The sequence below is a fragment of the Macrosteles quadrilineatus genome, unplaced genomic scaffold, assembly GCF_028750875.1.
Source record: "Macrosteles quadrilineatus isolate MER2022 unplaced genomic scaffold, UCM_ALF_1.0 Scaffold_5__1_contigs__length_97177068, whole genome shotgun sequence".
Lineage (NCBI taxonomy): Eukaryota > Metazoa > Arthropoda > Insecta > Hemiptera > Cicadellidae > Macrosteles > Macrosteles quadrilineatus.
Window position 1 is genome coordinate 15,725,955 of NW_026542598.1, and position 19,204 is coordinate 15,745,158.

Here is a 19,204-nt window from a genome sequence, read left to right on the forward strand (position 1 = left end):
ATACCACATGCGCATTGCACCCCTGTCTACTCCACCCTAATACAATGCGCGCCTCCCCTATAGCGCAGAGCACCCAGCGCTAAGAGAAAGGAAAGGACCGTTTTTTCTGGCGCCCTCAAATTAAGATGGCGACAGGCGCAACCGAATCACTCTTGTGATTTGTATATATAGCGATATCAGCCTTATCTCAGCACAGTCAACCGTCGAGGGGCGGACAGTGGACAGTTCACTTCAGTTCACTACAGCTCAGTAGCAACTCAGTAGCAGCGCCAGGATACAGGCGCAACCAGCACCGCCATGGTGAGTACTATGTTTGTTTACTATTCACTTTTAGTTTTCAATTCAAAATATTTTATTTAAAAATCGTTTTAAAAGAGATTTGTAAAAAATAAGTTTGTTTTGTTGAAAAGAGATGATTACATTTTGAAAATATAAATGAAGAATTTTTACTACCTTATACATACATACCTGTACAGTATGTAGTTTTATGAAACAGTATTTAAAAAATAATAGGTTATCAATAATTACAATTTTTTTACTTTGCATTGCAAATTAATACTTTTATAGTTTTACTATTTTTGATTAATGTAACATGAAATAAGTAAAACGTAAACCCTTTCAAAGGTAATATTGGAGTATGTGTTTACCAGTAATGTACCAAACGGACTTCAACTGAATAAACTTTGGACCCCCTAAAATCTTTGACAGCTATTTGAGAGTATAACAATGTTTGTTAAGAAAGAAATTTTTAGATTTATAAATCTTAATATGGAAATCCTAATCATTTGAAAAATATTTTTTTAAATCCTTAAATAGTTGATTGTTAAATAAAATTATCTCCTTAAACAATATTAAATAAATAATATACAATAATATATTTTTGTCTCTTTAAATTTGCTGTAGCCTAATAGTTTATTTTTACAATCTTGTTGAAAAATAAAATTTATTTGTGCAAGATATTGTTTTATAGTACAGTAATTGAATTACTAAGCATAGTGCTAAAAGTATGGATTCCGGTTCTTAAATAATAGCGGTAACATTCCCAAGTATGCGGGCTTAAACTTTGACGCCACTCCTTGATATACGATTTCTGTCTTGAATTTTTGTGTATACAACAGTTTTTCTGTTATTTAACATAATTCATACCAGTAAGACATGATTTATGGATTATTCCTTTAAGAAACTAGTCGACACCTAAAAAAATGAAACTCAATAGGACTGATGATGTTAATGAATTTAACCGAAATTTGAATATACTGTTGAGCATTTCTATAAAATATTGATTAACCTTTCAAAAAACGTTTTAATTTTTTATAATTCAGTGATATATAGTTTCAAAATGCCAATCGGTAGTTCATCTATCTAACTGAATGCGAGTCCCATAGTTTCTTCAAAAATCTTTAGTACCCCTCAAACCCCGTTTAGGTCGTGGAAGTTGTTTACAAACAACCCAAGTACACCTGACCATTCTGCTGGCCACTCTCCACCTGCAAGACCATGATCTAGGAAGCCATTACTATGACGTAATGCTTTCATTTTTCATGAAGCACTGCTCGGAGTGTTACGGTTTTTGTGTCTCGGCGAAAGCCTCGGATATCCAGCAGATTATTGCCGTTTTAGTGTCAAAATTGCTTCCCCCGTTTAGCGCCGTTCACAAACAATACCCGTTAACGGTAATGCCCGCTGAGATGCTTTGCCGTAGACTTCCTCTAACTCCGCCGCTCTAGGACAGTGGCTACTCTTGCCAAGTAAGAAACACACCCTCCTTGGTGTATTAAGATCACGAATGACCAATTGTAGCTAAAAGAACGTATTTTTATGCTTTGCAAAGTTGTTATTAGGGCACAAAAGTATACAAACTAGATTCCATACACTTTTCCAGAAAGGCTTCTTTTATACCAGCGTTAAAGTCTCTAGAATTAACAGACGTAAATAGTAGCTAAAATAGATTTTTGAATAGTATTTAATGTAAATTTAAAGTAAAAGACTACACGATCCAAAACCTAGATTTTCCAATGATCATAATGTTCTTTTCATATTAAAAAACTCTTTAAAGTATTTAAGTGTCTAATATAATCAATGCATAGAGATAATTCATCTACCTAACTCCTGGCACTCATACAGTCTGCATCTATGTTATTTATATTTTTTAAGTTAGCTTAATGTTTCTAATTTAGCCTAAGAACATTAAATTATGAGCCAACTGTTGTAATGATTATTGACATTTCCAAGTATCTAGAAGAGATTCTGAAATTATGTGATTTTAAATATTATTAACATGTGTCTCTTTTCCAGGCGTTAAAAACCATAGCTATTCTAGTCGCAGTATTATGCTTACACAAAGCAACCTCAGACCCTATACCTGAAGTGTAAGTATATCTTTGTATTGTATTTACTAACACCTATTGAACGTTAAATGAAAAACATATTGCATAACATTTTTGATAGACCAATACACGCCATAGTCCTTTTTTTTCAAAAAATGAAATTTTCAAACGAATTAATTCTATATATGGTTATATTAGAGGTAATGCAGAGCTATAAGTAAAAGGTCCCACATTTTAAGACAGCTCGTTGATGTAGTGAGTGCAAGTGTATAAATCCTTTTTGATTGATTTTAAATCTTAAAACTTGATCGCAAACGTTCCTGCCCGTATAAGCTTTTGTGAACTGTTAGTAAATCCAAATGGTGTGTTGCCAGTTAGCCTACATTAATCTAAACTACATTCAATTTTGGTTTCCCATACTATCTTTTCCTTCTATGCCTACTAATCTAGTGAAAGAAAATTACTCAAGACGAGTTGGTAGGAACTGAAACTGACGGAGTAAACAATTTAAGGGGATATATGCTAAGTACTTTAAGAACTTTAAAAATGATATATGTATTAACTTTCGAACACAATTTGGTTTATTTTCGATCTATATATTACACATTCTTTGCCGTTGTTCAGTGGCTAAACTTTCAAATGTATTTGTTTTTCTTTCAGACCTGTGATAGACGCTGTTCCAGCTGAAGATCAAAAGAGCGAACCCTCGTCAGATGTCGCGGTGGTGGCGGTGCCACTTGAGGCAGAGAGGAGGCAGGACGATGATGATCTGAAAGCGAGCGAAGCTGTGACCCACCACCATTACCACTCGGGGCATGTTGACCACGTGCACAAGCATGAGGGCCATGCAGCTCATGATCACAAACATCACGGGCATGCCGAGCACGGGCATAAACATCACGGTCACCACGAGCACGGACATAAGCACCACGGTCACGCTGAACACGGACACAAGCACCACGGAGAGTTCGGGCATGGACACAAACATCAAGGTCATGCTGAACACGGGCACCACCATGGCGGAGAGTTCGGTCATGGGCACAAACATCACGGGCACGCCGAACACGGGCACAAGCATCACGGAGAATTCGGTCACGGGCATAAGCACCACGGACACGCGGCTCATGACCACAAGCATCACGGACATGCCGAGCACGCGCATCATCACGGAGGAGAGTTTGGACACGGGCACAAGCATCACGGTGAGTTCGGACACGGGCACAAGCATCACGGTGAGTTTGGTCACGGACACAAACATCACGGACACGCCGACCACGCTCATCATCACGGAGGACACTTCGGACATGGACACAAGCACTCTGGGCACGCATCTCACGGGCATAAACATCACGGAGAGTTCGGTCACGGACACAAGCATCACGGACATGCTGACCACGCTCACCACCACGGAGGTGAATTCGGACACGGACACAAACACCACGGAGAGTTCGGTCACGGGCATCATCACGATGGACACTTCGGTCATGGCCACAAGCACTCTGGACACGCGTCCCATGGACACAAGCATCACGGAGAGTTCGGCCACGGCCACAAGCACCACGGACACGCTGACCATGCTCACCACCACGGAGGAGAATTCGGACACGGACACAAACATTCCGGACACGCCGAACACGGGCACCACCACGGTGGTAGCTTTGGTCATGGACACAAACATCACGGTTCTGCCGACCACGCTCATCATCACGGGGGTAGCTTTGGACACGGCCACAAACATTCCGGGCACGCTGAGCACGGGCACCACCACGACGGGCACTTCGGTCACGGACACAAACACCACGGATCTGCCAGTCACGGGCACTCTCATCATGGACACGCTTCCCACGACCACCACCACGCTGGCCATGGTGCTCACGGGCATCACCACTCCACCCCTGACGACGAGCACGGTGGAAGCCACGACTTTGACGATGTTACTTTCTACGCTAACGCTCGTATCATCGACGACGCTGCAGGCCAGGTGTTCGCTATCCCCGCCGAGGCTCAGACCCCTGTAGTAGCGGTCCCCGCCGAGCCCCTGGTAGAGCTCCAACAACAGCCGATAGTCCAGCTGGTCCAAGAACACCCCTAGAAGTCAATTCATAGCTGCCCACCAAGTCACTGCTGTAGTAACTTATTTATTTGTTCGCGACTTGTCGCCGCTACCTTGTTTACCAGTTTGTTACCTATTTATTGTTGAAATTGACTGATGCATGTTTTGTACTTTTATACGTGTAATTTGAGTTACTGTGTGTATCATTGTTGTAATATTTGTTAATAAATTATTATAAACTTTATATAGCCTTTTTGTCTATGTTTGAAGTTCCTCAAGAGTACAATTTTAATGTAGACTGTATTTGGAATATATGAGTGTTTTGTGATATAAATATCCTTAAGGTCAAAACTATATTGAAAAAAGCAACCATCACAAATTCATTTTCGGTACATACAAAAGCAGCCATCTAAGGTTGTAGGCTATGAATTTAACAAAAGTAGAATAATAATGCCAGTATGAAACAGTTTCGCTAAGTGTATTTCAATATTAACTATAATTAAAACTACTATGGTATAAAAAGATAAATTAAATATATAACATAAATGAATAAATCAATGTTTCATGAAACTGAACAAGCAAAATTCAACATTATAATTAACCCGAATAAATTAGATACACGAGCCTAATAAGGTAAAACATAAATGCTAAACTACCAACCAGAACTTTTACCATGTAAATTATGTAACAGAAATTTAGGTCTACATTTAGAGTATCAGAACATTATTTTCTACATTAACAGAAAACTGAACAAGCAAAATGCAACATTTAAATTTCACTGTTAGGCTTATGAGTAACATTTTTGCAACCAGAACTTCGAAATTAATTTTAGGGTACCATTTAATAGAACAAAATAATACATATGAAAACAGTCCTATACTTTGAGCGAATTTTAAGTATTCCCTAAGACCAATTGAAACAAGTCATCTCAATAAACACAACAGTTACCGTGCATCATATTCAGCTTAGAATACTCACCTCAGTGTGTGTCTTAAGGAATTGATTAATTTTGCAACGAGAGTTTTCCTTAAACACAGTGAAAGAAAGTAAGATGATTCGAAGAAACAAAATACGGGAGTTAATTTTGCATTTGTCCAGGAAACAATACCATGATAACAGATGGTTATAATCGTATAATCATTAGTAAAAATGTCCAAGCAATATACAAAACAGCGTGTGACTTATCCTGGTAGCAGTGGGAGCCATGTGCCATATCCAATCATGCATTACGTCTCCAGCTATTGCGCCGCGTGTCGTGTTTGCTGCTCACTTATACACGCTTTCCCCGACCATGACGACTGAGTCACATTCGGCGAAACAAAAACTACATATGTCTGCCTCAGACAATACTGTGTAATGGGCGAGAACTGGGCCAAATGTGGGGTAAATGACCTACAGTTTAGAGTTATCAATATATAACTTGTCCGCCAAAGAAGTTGAAACATTGATCAATTATTATATCAAAGATTGAAGAGAATCAGCTGACAAATTTGTTGTCCTCAAACACACATAACAGACATAACACATAACTCAGAGTACATTTAATGGTATTCCTTTGACACCTCTATTGGACTGAAAACGAACAAGGCACGTTAACAATATAGGCTACATATTTCGATTTCTCAGTCTTGGGGGCAAGGATGATCAAGTCCATCTTGGACAGTAAAGTGGTACCAAGTAGTTTCAACTCTCAAGTTGTGAGATTAACTATTGGTATAAGAAAATGATGATTGTAAGTACTAAGCTTATTCAGAGTCACTGGGGGAAACATTTTACTGACAATGAATTCAGTTATAAACAAAAGTATGTAATAATAACGCTTTAACTTCGGGACTACATTAATAATTATCGATAGATGATTTGTATATTGTAAAAAAGTTCATTGAGGACATCCACATAAATTTCGGTGGGGAAATAATTATTGTAAAAATGCATTCCTAATCGGAAGTTAAGCACAGTTTAAACACACTTCTTAGATTAGTTATCGTTATAGACAAGTTAAACTCAATTTTAATAGTTAGGCTCGTACCTTACATTTTCTACGAGTGTCGTTAACACTATTTCCCTACGACCGTTTTATAAAGTAGCCGTTTCAGTTCAGTTCTTAGAATTGAAAAGTTTAATATAACAGCATTGTTTACTTTCATAACAAAATAGTTTTACTCATAACAACACGGGTAATGGACCAATGAGATTCAAGGATTGAGAGAGAAGTAAAATTGTAATGATGCGAACTTAAACTTATCAGCTGTCCAGGCCAATTTAATTGTTGATTGGTGCATTGTGTTTGGTGCATGTTTCGTTGTACCTGCATCACTGTCAGAGGCTATAAACGAACACATGACCTCTCTTAAAAGTGATTAGTAGTGATTGTTAGTAATTAAAACATTCACTAATGGTTGGGGGAAAGGATTATAAAAAACCCCATAAACACTACAAACACTAAACCCACTGAGAGGATTATAGTAATTAAAACAGTGTCGTAGGTAAAGTAGTGTACGCAACTCGCGTACCTAAATACTTTTACATTTAGTGTTTTGCCCTCTGGTATTATAAGCTAACAGTAAAGCAACATCGTAAGATTTATTCTATATTTTGAGATAACCCTAATATGCATATTTTACATATTTGTAGCTGTGTTTACACTACTAATGGGAGAATCATTTCAGGTGTTGGCTGCACTGGTTAGCCTGTGTACAGCTGGTGCCGTGCAACTTGTCTCCCCCAATGGCGGACAGTAAGTATAAACAAACTTGTAAAAATGGTACTTTAGAGGTGTAGGGGTTGGTTCCACACGCATGCAATTTGTAATATTTGCTTATTTTTGTAAAAACTAGCTCAGACTTCGTCTAGCCTATAACTCATTTTTTCTGTACATGCTGAACCTGGATGAATAAAACGCAATTAACATGAGAACTTTCTCAAATTTGTAGGTGACACGAAGCAAAGAAATTCTGACACATAAATGGTTGGATATATATCTATATTTTAATTTGGTTTAAATTGTTACTGGGTGGTCATTTTTACTGAACAGAGGCATTGATTGTACCTGGCTCTTCCAGCCAGGAGGGAATAGAGTTTCCGATGAATGTGCATAAAATAAATAACCGCGTTCACTGTAGGTTTTCCCTATGCAGCTAGTTTAAAAAGAAATTATGTGTCCTATTTTTAACTTATTGAAATCTGTTTACGTAATGTACCCTTACTTTGTAATAGGCACTTAATACGTTTAACTTCCTAGTAACAAAAACTAAATGTTGTTGGGAGTGGAAACCAACGGGTTTACTTTGTTGTAACAATTTAGAAGGAATCAGATGATTTAAAGAAATAAAAATAAACAATAACAATTGGTTTCCCAGCAATAACAAAATATCGCAGTTAATTATAAAAAATAATAGCTCAGCTGCATGTGTTTTTATATTTAAAAGCTAGGTGTTATTTGATTTTATTAAATTTCCCACATTTTGTTATTCTTGTGTTTATTTTGAAACTACTGTTTTTAATTTAATTTGACGTCAAAGACATTAGATGGTCGCCATTTTGAAACAGAAATCACACAGTATCACAGAACAGTAATGACATTTAGTCAACGAAATTAAATTTTGCATGCTTGTGTATCACAGAGAGATTTACTAATTTGTCGAATTTGAAGTTTGTTCCTCAATTCAAACTTGAGTTATTTATATAAAACACATAAAGACGGACATCCGGAAAACGAGGCTCCGGCGACCCATGTATCTAATGTAAAACATTCTTGTACCAACCCATGGAACAATCCTGCGAAGTTTTTCCAGAGAGTTCACAAACAGCCTGTATAATAAGTAAATAAATTTGCATCACAGGATCTATAAGGGAAATCTTTAACTTTCAATATTTAAAATTGAAACTACATCAACCACTCAGATATTACTTAGGCCTATATGTAGACTAATTTGAAGCAAGCAATTACATTTTGAATATGTTTTCATAAAGGGGATATTGTACCACAGTTTAGACAAAAGAAGATATTCTTTATTTACATAATAATTGAGAACAGCTTAGCGTCAAAGGATAATTACAGGTGGTTTGCCACTTTTTATGTCTTAGTGATTAATGGATGTAAAGTAGGTAATGCAATTCTCTAAGTTGTTCACCTTTTGACTTGACCAGTGAATCTATTTAGCGGTTTAAAAAACCGGTTGTCATAAAATAATTAAAACCTATTTGTTAAAAATGATCCTTTCCGACCAAAACAAATCTTCCCGCGGCAAAAAAAGGTTTGCTAATTCATTCAAATATAATATTTATCATTTTGTCGAGAATGTCATCAAAATCAGAGAATTTAAAAGACGTTTTTATTTTATTTTAAATATACATATTCGTTTGGAAGAATTTGAACGAAAGAGTCCATTTTATTGACCTTAAAATGATAATGATAATGTACTCTCTAGATCGTACTACGATTAGGTAACTACACCCTATAAAAAAATTGCTTCAACACACAACCATCCAAGCTACTGTACATCCTTCTACAATGCATCAACATGTTAACAAAATGCTTCTTCATGCTTACACAGGACATCCTTATCCACAACAATCCCGCTTCCTAACAAATATAATGTACATTGTATGAGTTTGAATTGAGATATGCTATCTTGATTCTTCTGTGCTTTGTGCTTTGTTTATAATGACTTCAGTGCTGAAACAACAGCATCGTGTGCAGAATGTTTGTGTGCTTTGCTGCTAACTGTTAATATACATCATCGCTTCTGCTGAAATTGCTTACAATGCTTCAGCTTCAGCTCTCCCCTTGGAATGTTGTGTAAGTATCTTATATTTACTTATTGTTAGTTCAGTGATGGAAGTAGAGTTTTAAGATTAGTATACAAATTTAATTCCTTCTTTAACCAAAGAACTTTCCTAGAATGGAGTTCGAGATTGTATCTTAAATAGACAAGATACGTGTTCCAAAACAATAATGAACAGGTATTAGTTATAATTGTAAAATATATTTGGAGGATTAGTAATGCAGTAAAACGTGTAAATGAAATATAAGGAAATCTAATAACTTACAGTTTGGATTCAATATATATATATAACTAAACAGATCCCAATACCTTTTACGAACACACTCCTTCTGAAAACATATCAACAATTCCTATTTAAAAAGAAGATGTTTATCTAATTTTTAGTACTTTTTATGATCAGTAAAGTTTTAAACACACAAATTATGGTATTTCTGTTTCAGAAGATTCAGAAGGGGTGTCGTTCTGTACCATGCTCCTAGGTACCTTGCCCCCGCGGCGGCTCCAGCATACGCCTATGTAAAGAAAAGCCATGGAGAGCACGTGTTACACGGAAAAGTGGAACATCACCACAAACACACAGGCCACGTAGCTCACATACACAAACATACTGGTCACAAGAAACACAGCCACAAGCATCACGGAGGGCATGAACACTCGCATAAGCACCACGGCCATCACAAGCACGGGCATAAACACCACGGGGGTCACAAGCATTCCCACAAACACCACGGACACGGCGAGCATCACCACAAACACAAGGGAAGCGGGAAACACAAGCACAAGCATCACGGGCACGGGAGTCATAAACACGACCACCACGCACACCACGACCACGGCCACAAACACCACGGGCATCACGACCACGGTCACAAACACCACGGACACGGTGACCACAAACATAGCCACCACGGATCACACGGACACGACCACAAGCATCATGGGCACCATGAACATGGACACAAGCACCACGGAGAAGCGTCTCACCACCACAAACACCACGGATCACACGGGCATGATCACAAACATCACGGACACCACGAACATGGACACAAACATCATGGGGGTCACAAACACGAACACAAACATCATGGAGAACACGGCCATGGACACAAACACCACGGCCATCATGATCACGGCCACAAACACCACGGCCACGGTGAACACGGTCACAAACATCACGGGCATCACGAACACGGACATAAACACCACGGACATTACTCACACAAACATGGACATGGACATCACGATCATGACGCAGCATATAGTAATCGCCACGATATTATTGAAAGGAAATCCAGTGATGATAGCTTTTTTGACTCTGTTGAGGACATAATTAGCAAAAAATGAAAACTGTTATATATTTGGTTTATTTAGTTTGAGAATCCAGAATACATGTGCAGAAAGAACATAATCTGAACATACATAAATGTTTCTAAGATATTTTTCACAGTTCTGTACATTTTATGTGTACCTGTTATGCTTTATATGTAAGTTTTATCGTGCATTTAGTTTTTAGAACATTCTGGATTTCAATTCACATCTACAACTAAGGGAAAGGCAAGGTAAATGTTTACTTATTTAAGTATATAGTTTAAATCAACAAAACAGTGATTGTGTATGTATGTGTGATATATGACGAAGTACACAGTAGGTAATACATTTGATGTAAATAATAAAACCAACAAAAGCTTGATTCAACTAATTATACTATTACAATGTGCACTTATTCTATCTCGACTTTTTCAGGCTGGGGAATCCGAGGGACAGCAAATACTTGAATTTCAATGAGACTGCTGTGAATCATCTAAGAAGAATCAAAAGAAAAGCAAGTCCATCACCAGGACAGATTATTCACCATCACAAACACTTTGGTTATGTAGATCATGTGCACAAGCATGCAGGACATGCTGATCACAAACATAAACATCATGGCCATGCAGAGCATAAACATAAACACCACGGGCATGCGAAACACAAGCATAAACATCATGGTCACGCGGCCCATAAACACAAACATAGTGGACAAGCAGAACATTCCCATAAACATTCTGGACATGGAAAACATAAACATAAGCACCATGGTCATGCAGAACATAAACATAAACATCATGGACATGCTGAGCATGGCCATAAGCACCACGGTCATGCAGAACATGGACACAAGCACCATGGACATGCAGAACATTCTCACAAGCATCACGGAGAGGCTAAACATTCACATAAGCACGACGGACATGCAGAACACTCGCATAAGCATCACGGGCATGCTGAACATGGTCATAAGCATCACGGTCATGCAGAACATTCACATAAGCACCACGGACATGCTGAACATGGCCATAAGCATCACGGTCATGCAGAACATTCACATAAGCACCACGGACATGCTGAACATGGCCATAAGCATCACGGTCATGCAGAACACTCACACAAGCACCACGGACATGCTGAACATGGCCATAAGCATCACGGTCATACAGAACACTCCCATAAACATCATGGAGAGGCAGAACACTCACATAAGCATCACGGTCATGCAGAACACTCACATAAGCACCACGGACATGCTGAACATGGCCATAAGCATCACGGTCATGCAGAACACTCCCATAAACATCATGGAGAGGCAGAACACTCACATAAGCATCACGGACATGCTGAGCATGATCATAAGCATCACGGACATGCTGAGCATGATCATAAGCATCACGGACATGCTGAGCATGATCATAAGCACCATGGACATGCTGAGCATAGCCATAAGCATCACGGTCATGCAAAACATGATCACAAGCATCACGGAGAGGCAGAACACTCACATAAGCACCACGGACATGCTAAGCATGAGCATAAGCATCACGGACATGCAGAGCACTCTCACAAACATCATGGAGAAAGTAAACATTCTCATAAACATCATGGAGAGGCAGAACACTCACATAAGCATCACGGACATGCTGAACATGGCCATAAGCACCACGGACATGCAGAGCACTCTCACAAACATCATGGTCACGCTGAACACGAACATAAACACCATGGAGAAGGGAGACATTCCCATAAACACGATGGTCATGCCGAACATGATCATAAACATCACGGACATGCTGAACATGAACATAAACATCACGGACATGCTGAACATGAGCATAAGCATCACGGACATGCAGAACACTCTCACAAACACCACGGTCACGCCGAGCATTCTCATAAACATCATGGCCACGCTGATCATGATCATAAACACCATGGCCATGCTGAGCATGGTCATAAGCACCACGGTCATAGCGAGCATTCCCATAAACATCATGGTCATGCTAAACACGAGCATAAACACCATGGACATGCTGAACATGGTCATAAACATCATGGCCATGCAGAGCACTCCCACAAACATCACGGAGAAGCTGAACATTCCCATAAGCATCATGGAGAAGCAAAACATTCCCATAAACACCATGGACATGCTGAACATGACCATAAACATCATGGCCATGCAGAGCACTCCCACAAGCATCACGGAGAAGCTGAACATTCCCACAAACATAATGGAGAAGCAAAGCATTCTCATAGACACCATGGACATGCTGAACATGGCCATAAACACCATGGACATGCTGAACATGGCCATAAACATCATGGCCATGCAGAGCACTCACACAAACATCACGGAGAAACTGAACATTCCCACAAACATCATGGAGAAGCAAAGCATTCCCATAAACACAATGGACATGCTGAACATGGCCATAAACATCACGGCCATGCAGAGCACTCCCACAAACATCACGGAGAAGCTGAACATTCTCACAAGCATCATGGAGAAGCAAAGCATTCCCATAAACACCATGGACATGCTGAACATGGCCATAAACACCATGGACATGCTGAACATGGCCATAAACACCATGGACATGCTGAACATGGCCATAAACATCATGGCCATGCAGAGCACTCCCACAAACATCACGGAGAAGCCGAACATTCTCACAAGCATCATGGAGAAGCAAAGCATTCCCATAAACACCATGGACATGCTGAACATGGCCATAAACACCATGGACATGCTGAACATGGCCATAAACACCATGGACATGCTGAACATGGCCATAAACATCACGGCCACGCTGAGCATGATCATAAACATCACGGAGAAGCTGAGCATGATCATAAACACCATGGCAATGCCCAACATTCCCATAAACATCATGGGCATGCTGAACATGGCCATAAACATTCCACACCGGATGATGACCATCGTTGACCATAGTTTTTCTTTGCTGTCTACTGAGTTATTTTAAAAATTTACCTGAATCGTTAATAATCCAACATATTTAAAATTTGCAGTGTATGAGTCGACTAAATGCCCTATTGATGGTTGATGTATAGGTTTTGCTGAAATAGGCATGAATATTTAATGTTGTAGAAACAATTGAATCGTTTGGTTTGGTAAAGAACGAAAATGGTGCGTTCTTTCACAAGATATTCTATTCAAGCTTTTCATGTTCTTTAATGCTGTACTTCAAATTTACATAAGATTATAACCTTCAAAATAATAAAAAGTTACCAATCGGAATATACAATTGAAAAAGCATTCCATTCTTCTTTTAAAATGGGTCTTTTTTCATTGCTTTCGATAACCTCATAAATCTATAATATATATGATACAATAAAATACTAAGGGCAAAAGCTTCATGTTACTTGTAAAGTAAATCCACATTACAATATAATCCTATGGTAAAATATTCAAGTTATGTTTATCACTAAGTAATCAATCAGTATTACAAAATAAATAAGAAATTGCTTTAATGAGTAAGAAGATATTTTTTCAGGCATATTAAGCGAGGTTTATCGGTTTATAAATTAGATGTACATCTGGAGACACTGCTTGAATTTTCATGCGTGAGAACCTTAAAGTTCTTCGCTAAATCATATTTTATTTATCTGTATTGAAACTGTGATTTCCCTGTTATTTTAGATTTATTTGTATCTACAACACTCCTCAGAATCCTCCTCTATAAGAATATATTTTGATAGAACAATGCAAAGTAAGATTATTTTCAAAATGTAGAACTATACTTTATTTCTGTAAACTGGTAATTTTATTGATTATTAATTTACCAACCGACTTTTTAAACCCTTAAGATAAAAATTATGATCAAATCTTTTTACTACAAATATCAAAACTTTTCAACAAATTTAAATTGGATTTCTAACTTATTTTAAAATTATGAAACTTTCAAATTAAAATTTAAATAACATATAAGACATTCACTTGATAGAACTAAGTATTACAAAAAATCAATTAATTAAACATGTGCACGGATATGAACTGGCTGCACAGTTGAAGCCTTAAAGGTTTGTGTTTACAATAATCTTAGATACAACATTATAATAATAAATAGCTGTCTCTGTTCAGTTTTAATAAGAATTTAGGTTTACAACCTCTCTTTTGTGACTAAAGTTAAACCGTTTCACCTCTAACTAAGAATGATCTTAATGTTGATTATTAACTTTTGAACAATCTCCATATATTTTGCTAGGACCTATGTATCATTTACTTGTTTTGTATTTGATGACAACGTGTTCGATATGTGTAATTGATTATTTTAGCCATGAAGATGAATCTGTACAGTTTAAAACAATAGTAATGTAAAGAAACACAAACACATACAAATGTAGTGTGTGTTTTGTGTGTGTTAATGTAATGAAATATGAAATTATGTACCAATAAAGTTACTTGTACCATTAAAATGATATTGTTGTTATTTCTAATATGTTGACACTGATAAGGATTTTGGGCAAAAAATTATGAGTTTTAGCTTTGGCTATGAGATATTGAAGAATAGTTAAGTCAATAATAGGGTTTAGCGGATTTTTATGATTTTTTTTTTTTTTGTTTACCAGGGGGTAAAATTCCGGCCGCGAACTTTTGAGTTTCGCGACATCAGCTCGATGGATTAAACGCGGAATTAAACATATATTTTCACGGTTGTGAATTTAATCAGAACACATCAAATTATAAAAACCTAGAGTGTACGGCCCGGATTTTTACCCCCGGAATTTTATCCCCGGAATTTTACCCCCCGGAATTTTACCCCCTGGCCAGATATATAAATTAGCGAGAATGATTAATCATCTTCATTCTGTTTTAATTTAATACTAAACATTTTATTATTAAGTAGCCTATATTAATTTATTTGTAACATTAACTAACCGAACAGGTTTTTAATTTTAATTTTGAGATTCTAGTAATTAGGATTCGATCTTTGAAGCTAACAGTTGGTTAATATGACGTATAAACAATCAACTGAATGATAATTGTTTCGAACATTTCTTTACAAAATAAATAAATAAAGATAGGCTACTAAATAATGAAATGTTTACAATTAATTAAAAAATGAAATAAGAAAATCAAACATTCAATTTCTAAAATCGGCCAGGGGGTAAAATTCTGGGGAGTAAAAAGCCGGGGGTAAAATTCGGGGGAAAAATCCGGCCCGTACATTTTCAGTTGTCTAAACGCTAGTTATATGGACAGGGGGTAAAATTCCGATTTAAAATCACGATTTTTAGCAAATGCGAATATGGTATGTTAAGTAGGGATACCTCTTCAATTAAGGAAAACGTTATCCCCACCATAGAGCTGCATACATTTCTCCTATACTGGCGAATCAACAGCCTAGGTGGGATCTCAACAAGTGAGTCACAGTATTATTACATGTATAAAATCCATTGGTTATTCACAATATTTGAACCTCAGCTACAAGTCCTCTAGAACCAAGGCTTTTCCGCCATGGTTAGTCTGTGCGTTTTGGTGTCCAGCGCTATTGTAACTAAGAACCAACAACTACTGAGTGCATTAAATAAACGAATCAATGATGTTAAACAACTAAAAGACCTATCATAGTCACAATTTTATGGGTTGGTTAGACAATCCAAAACCAAAAATAAATGGTATGTACGACACCATTGTAATTAAACCATTGTCCTTACTACCTCGGACAGTATTAGTAATGTTTGCTATTCTGATTGGTATAGTATAGTCCACTCTCATTTTCGGGGCGATGTCTACTTGTACCGGCGTCTAGTTGTACCTGCTGCATTTTGGTGACAGGCGTCTAGTTGTACCTCGTCCAAAGCTGTAGGTACAACTTGACGATGGTGCGGACGTCTAGTTGTACCTACGTCTAGTTGTCTCTACGTCTAGTTGTACCTCTTAAAAATCTACAGGTACAACTAGTCGGGTACGCCACCGTCTACTTGTACCTCATACGTCTGCGTCTACTTGTACCTACGACTACTTGTACCTACGACTACTTGTACCTACGACTACTTGTACCTACGACTACTTGTACCTACGACTAGTTGTACCTACGCCTACTTGTACCTACGTCTAGTTGTACCTACGGCTAGTTGTATCTCCCCTTCAACTTGTCACCAGTTTTAGGGATTTATTTTATTTCTTTAAAAATCATACAATCTTACAACAATTTTTTATAAACAACTTGCTACAAAAGCCAGGAAAATTTGAATAACCTCAAAATTTATGATTCTGAGCAATGTACAGACAAAACTCTAATTTTATTTACCTATATAGATAATTGCTAGGCAGCGGTCTATTGCAATTCATTAAGGATATACTGCTTGTATATTTAATGATATATAGGGTGTCCCACGAAGGGGTTTAAACGTTTGATTTTATATTACGCGCCCATTCATGCACCGAACTTTTTGAAACTTTACACAGTTTACAAGGTAGGTTTTAAAAATATTCTGGAAAAATGTCAACTCCCTAACCTTAGTAGAAACAAAATGGCGGCATATTGAAAAAGTTACTTTAAAACATTAAAAAAGGTATTTTTGGTTTTATAAAATATTTTTATTGTTACTTTCCAGGGCAATATGACTTTAAAACAAGAAAAAATTAGAACATAGCCAAATGGAAAACCAAAAATTAATCTAATAACTAATAAATAATAATAATAAATAAATAACTAATAATAAATCATGAAAGTAGTTTTTATAGAAAGCACATTGGTAAATTTGTCAATAAGCCGCCATTTTGTTTCTTCTAAGGTTAGGGAGTTGAAATTTTTCCAGAATATTTTTAGAACCTACTTTGTAAACTGTGTAAAGTTTAAAAAGGTTCGGTGCATGAATGGGCACGCAATATAAAATCAAACGTTTAAACCCCTTCGTGGGACACCCGGTATATATATATATAAATGTTTTAATTAAATAAGTGATTTTCGGTACTAGGGCTGGACAATTTTAACTACACCTATAGCTGTCATTTCGACCTTGGACAGCAATGCGTAGCTTTCAGCCTCCAATTAACGTCTGTGTAAAACTACTAAAACAACGTAGTGCGGTGAAAAATATTTGCCAATCATACTCAGTTGACTTGGAACACTGCAGTTCCTGATTTAATTAAGGGTATTATTAAAAAGTACTCGTGCAGTAATCAATTAAACAGGGTAACGAATTGAAGGCTAGATACAACTAGACTATAAGGACGCAAAATACGCGAAGGTACAACTAGACGTAGGGACTACTAGACGGAGGGACCACTAGTCGTAGGGACTACTAGTCGTAGGGACAACTGGTCGCATCCGTACAAGCTAGCTGATACTACTTGTCGGTGGGATACACGTCTAGTTGTACCTACGTCTACTTGTACCTACGTCTAGTTGTACCTCCTAAAAATCTGCAGGTACAACTAGTCGGGTGTGCCACCGTCTACTTGTACCTACGTCTAGTTGTACCTACGACTAGTTGTCCCTAGGCCTCGAGGTACAAGTAGACGTAGGTACAACTAGACGGCGAGACAACGAGACGCGGTCCCTCATTTTCTCTTTGCGATGTACTTAATGTAAAACTATGTACCACAAATTAGGAATTCAATTTTCTTAGCCTGGTACCGATAGCTATGAATAAAATGTGAGTTCGACGAGTAACCCATATAACTATTAGGCCTACATATATTATTGCTAAACACTCGGGAAATGTTGTTAAGGATCTTATTACAACATGGATATTGTTTATGCGCCTCTATCAAAAAACATCCCACTGACAACAGCCTGAAATTTGTTATTTTTAATAGCATGACATCTTACATCATCAAACATAACATACATAATCTTGCATTATCCTCTTACATTATTTAGATTTTTAAATAGCACATTACTTTAGGAAAAAAATCATACTTATGAATAATTACTTTCGAAAAATATATGTATGAGTTTGTTTTGATGTACTTATTTTATTGTTGTCTTTTGAAATGACATTTTTTAAATACCTACTTTTAGCGAATTTCCCTATAGGGAAGTAGCTATCTGTTATTCTCGGACAACATCAGTTCGATTCAAATACAGTATGATAAAAAGCCATTTTAAACATTAAAAACAACTGATTTTAAAATATTTGTAGAATAGAGTATTATTGCAAGAGTTTCAAAAGTATAGTGGTCTCACACATTACAATATCATACTCTATAAATAAGAATAGAGTTTTATAATGCAATTTTTTTAACACAATTACCCAGTTTATATTCATTTAGTTTGCCTAGTTTGTCCATTCAACTGCGCCTGTCATAATCAAGTCAAGATTTCACTACAGTTTTGTAGAGCGTGGGTCAAACTTTCAACTGCAGGATCAACTATGTAGAAATCTACTGTGGTCTGTGATATGTAGTTCAATCTACCCTTTAGTATAAAATCACAAAATTAGTACCACAACAACAACTAACTTGTGTTGAAGCAACGAAATTGAGTGCAGCCTTATCGAAATAATCATTTCATTAGTAAATCCCCCAAAAATGAACCTTACCCATTGCTCTATCTTTTACTTGACTTGAATATATGACTTTTAAGTTAACGATTCATGATTTTAAAGCATCTCATATCAACGCTCTGCTGGTAAATTAATTAAGTGTGTTTTTCTTTAAAAAATGAGCTTCTAGGAAATAACTAGTCATACGGTCCGTTCGGGTCGCCGGATTTCTACCCCCGGATATTTACCCCCATGAAAAAACG

The 19,204-nt window shown here is 37.2% G+C and overlaps 3 protein-coding genes across 3 annotated transcripts; all 3 read left to right on the forward strand.

The window, feature by feature from the left end:
- Positions 1-215: 215 nt before the first annotated feature.
- LOC128995296 (histidine-rich glycoprotein-like) lies at positions 216-4,624 on the forward strand. Its single transcript, XM_054420270.1, has 3 exons — positions 216-300; positions 2,296-2,369; positions 2,988-4,624. The coding sequence occupies exons 1-3, from the start codon at positions 298-300 to the stop codon at positions 4,417-4,419; spliced, it is 1,509 nt and encodes a 502-aa protein (XP_054276245.1). The 5' UTR covers positions 216-297; the 3' UTR covers positions 4,420-4,624.
- A 1,396-nt stretch (positions 4,625-6,020) lies between these two features.
- Positions 6,021-10,514, forward strand: LOC128995446 (histidine-rich glycoprotein-like). Its single transcript, XM_054420464.1, has 3 exons — positions 6,021-6,077; positions 7,050-7,117; positions 9,608-10,514. The coding sequence occupies exons 1-3, from the start codon at positions 6,021-6,023 to the stop codon at positions 10,512-10,514; spliced, it is 1,032 nt and encodes a 343-aa protein (XP_054276439.1).
- A 129-nt stretch (positions 10,515-10,643) lies between these two features.
- On the forward strand, positions 10,644-13,431 carry LOC128995447 (filaggrin-2-like). The gene is made up of 2 exons (XM_054420465.1): positions 10,644-10,654; positions 10,914-13,431. Exons 1-2 carry the CDS (start codon positions 10,644-10,646, stop codon positions 13,429-13,431), a joined length of 2,529 nt encoding a protein of 842 aa, XP_054276440.1.
- Positions 13,432-19,204: the final 5,773 nt, after the last annotated feature.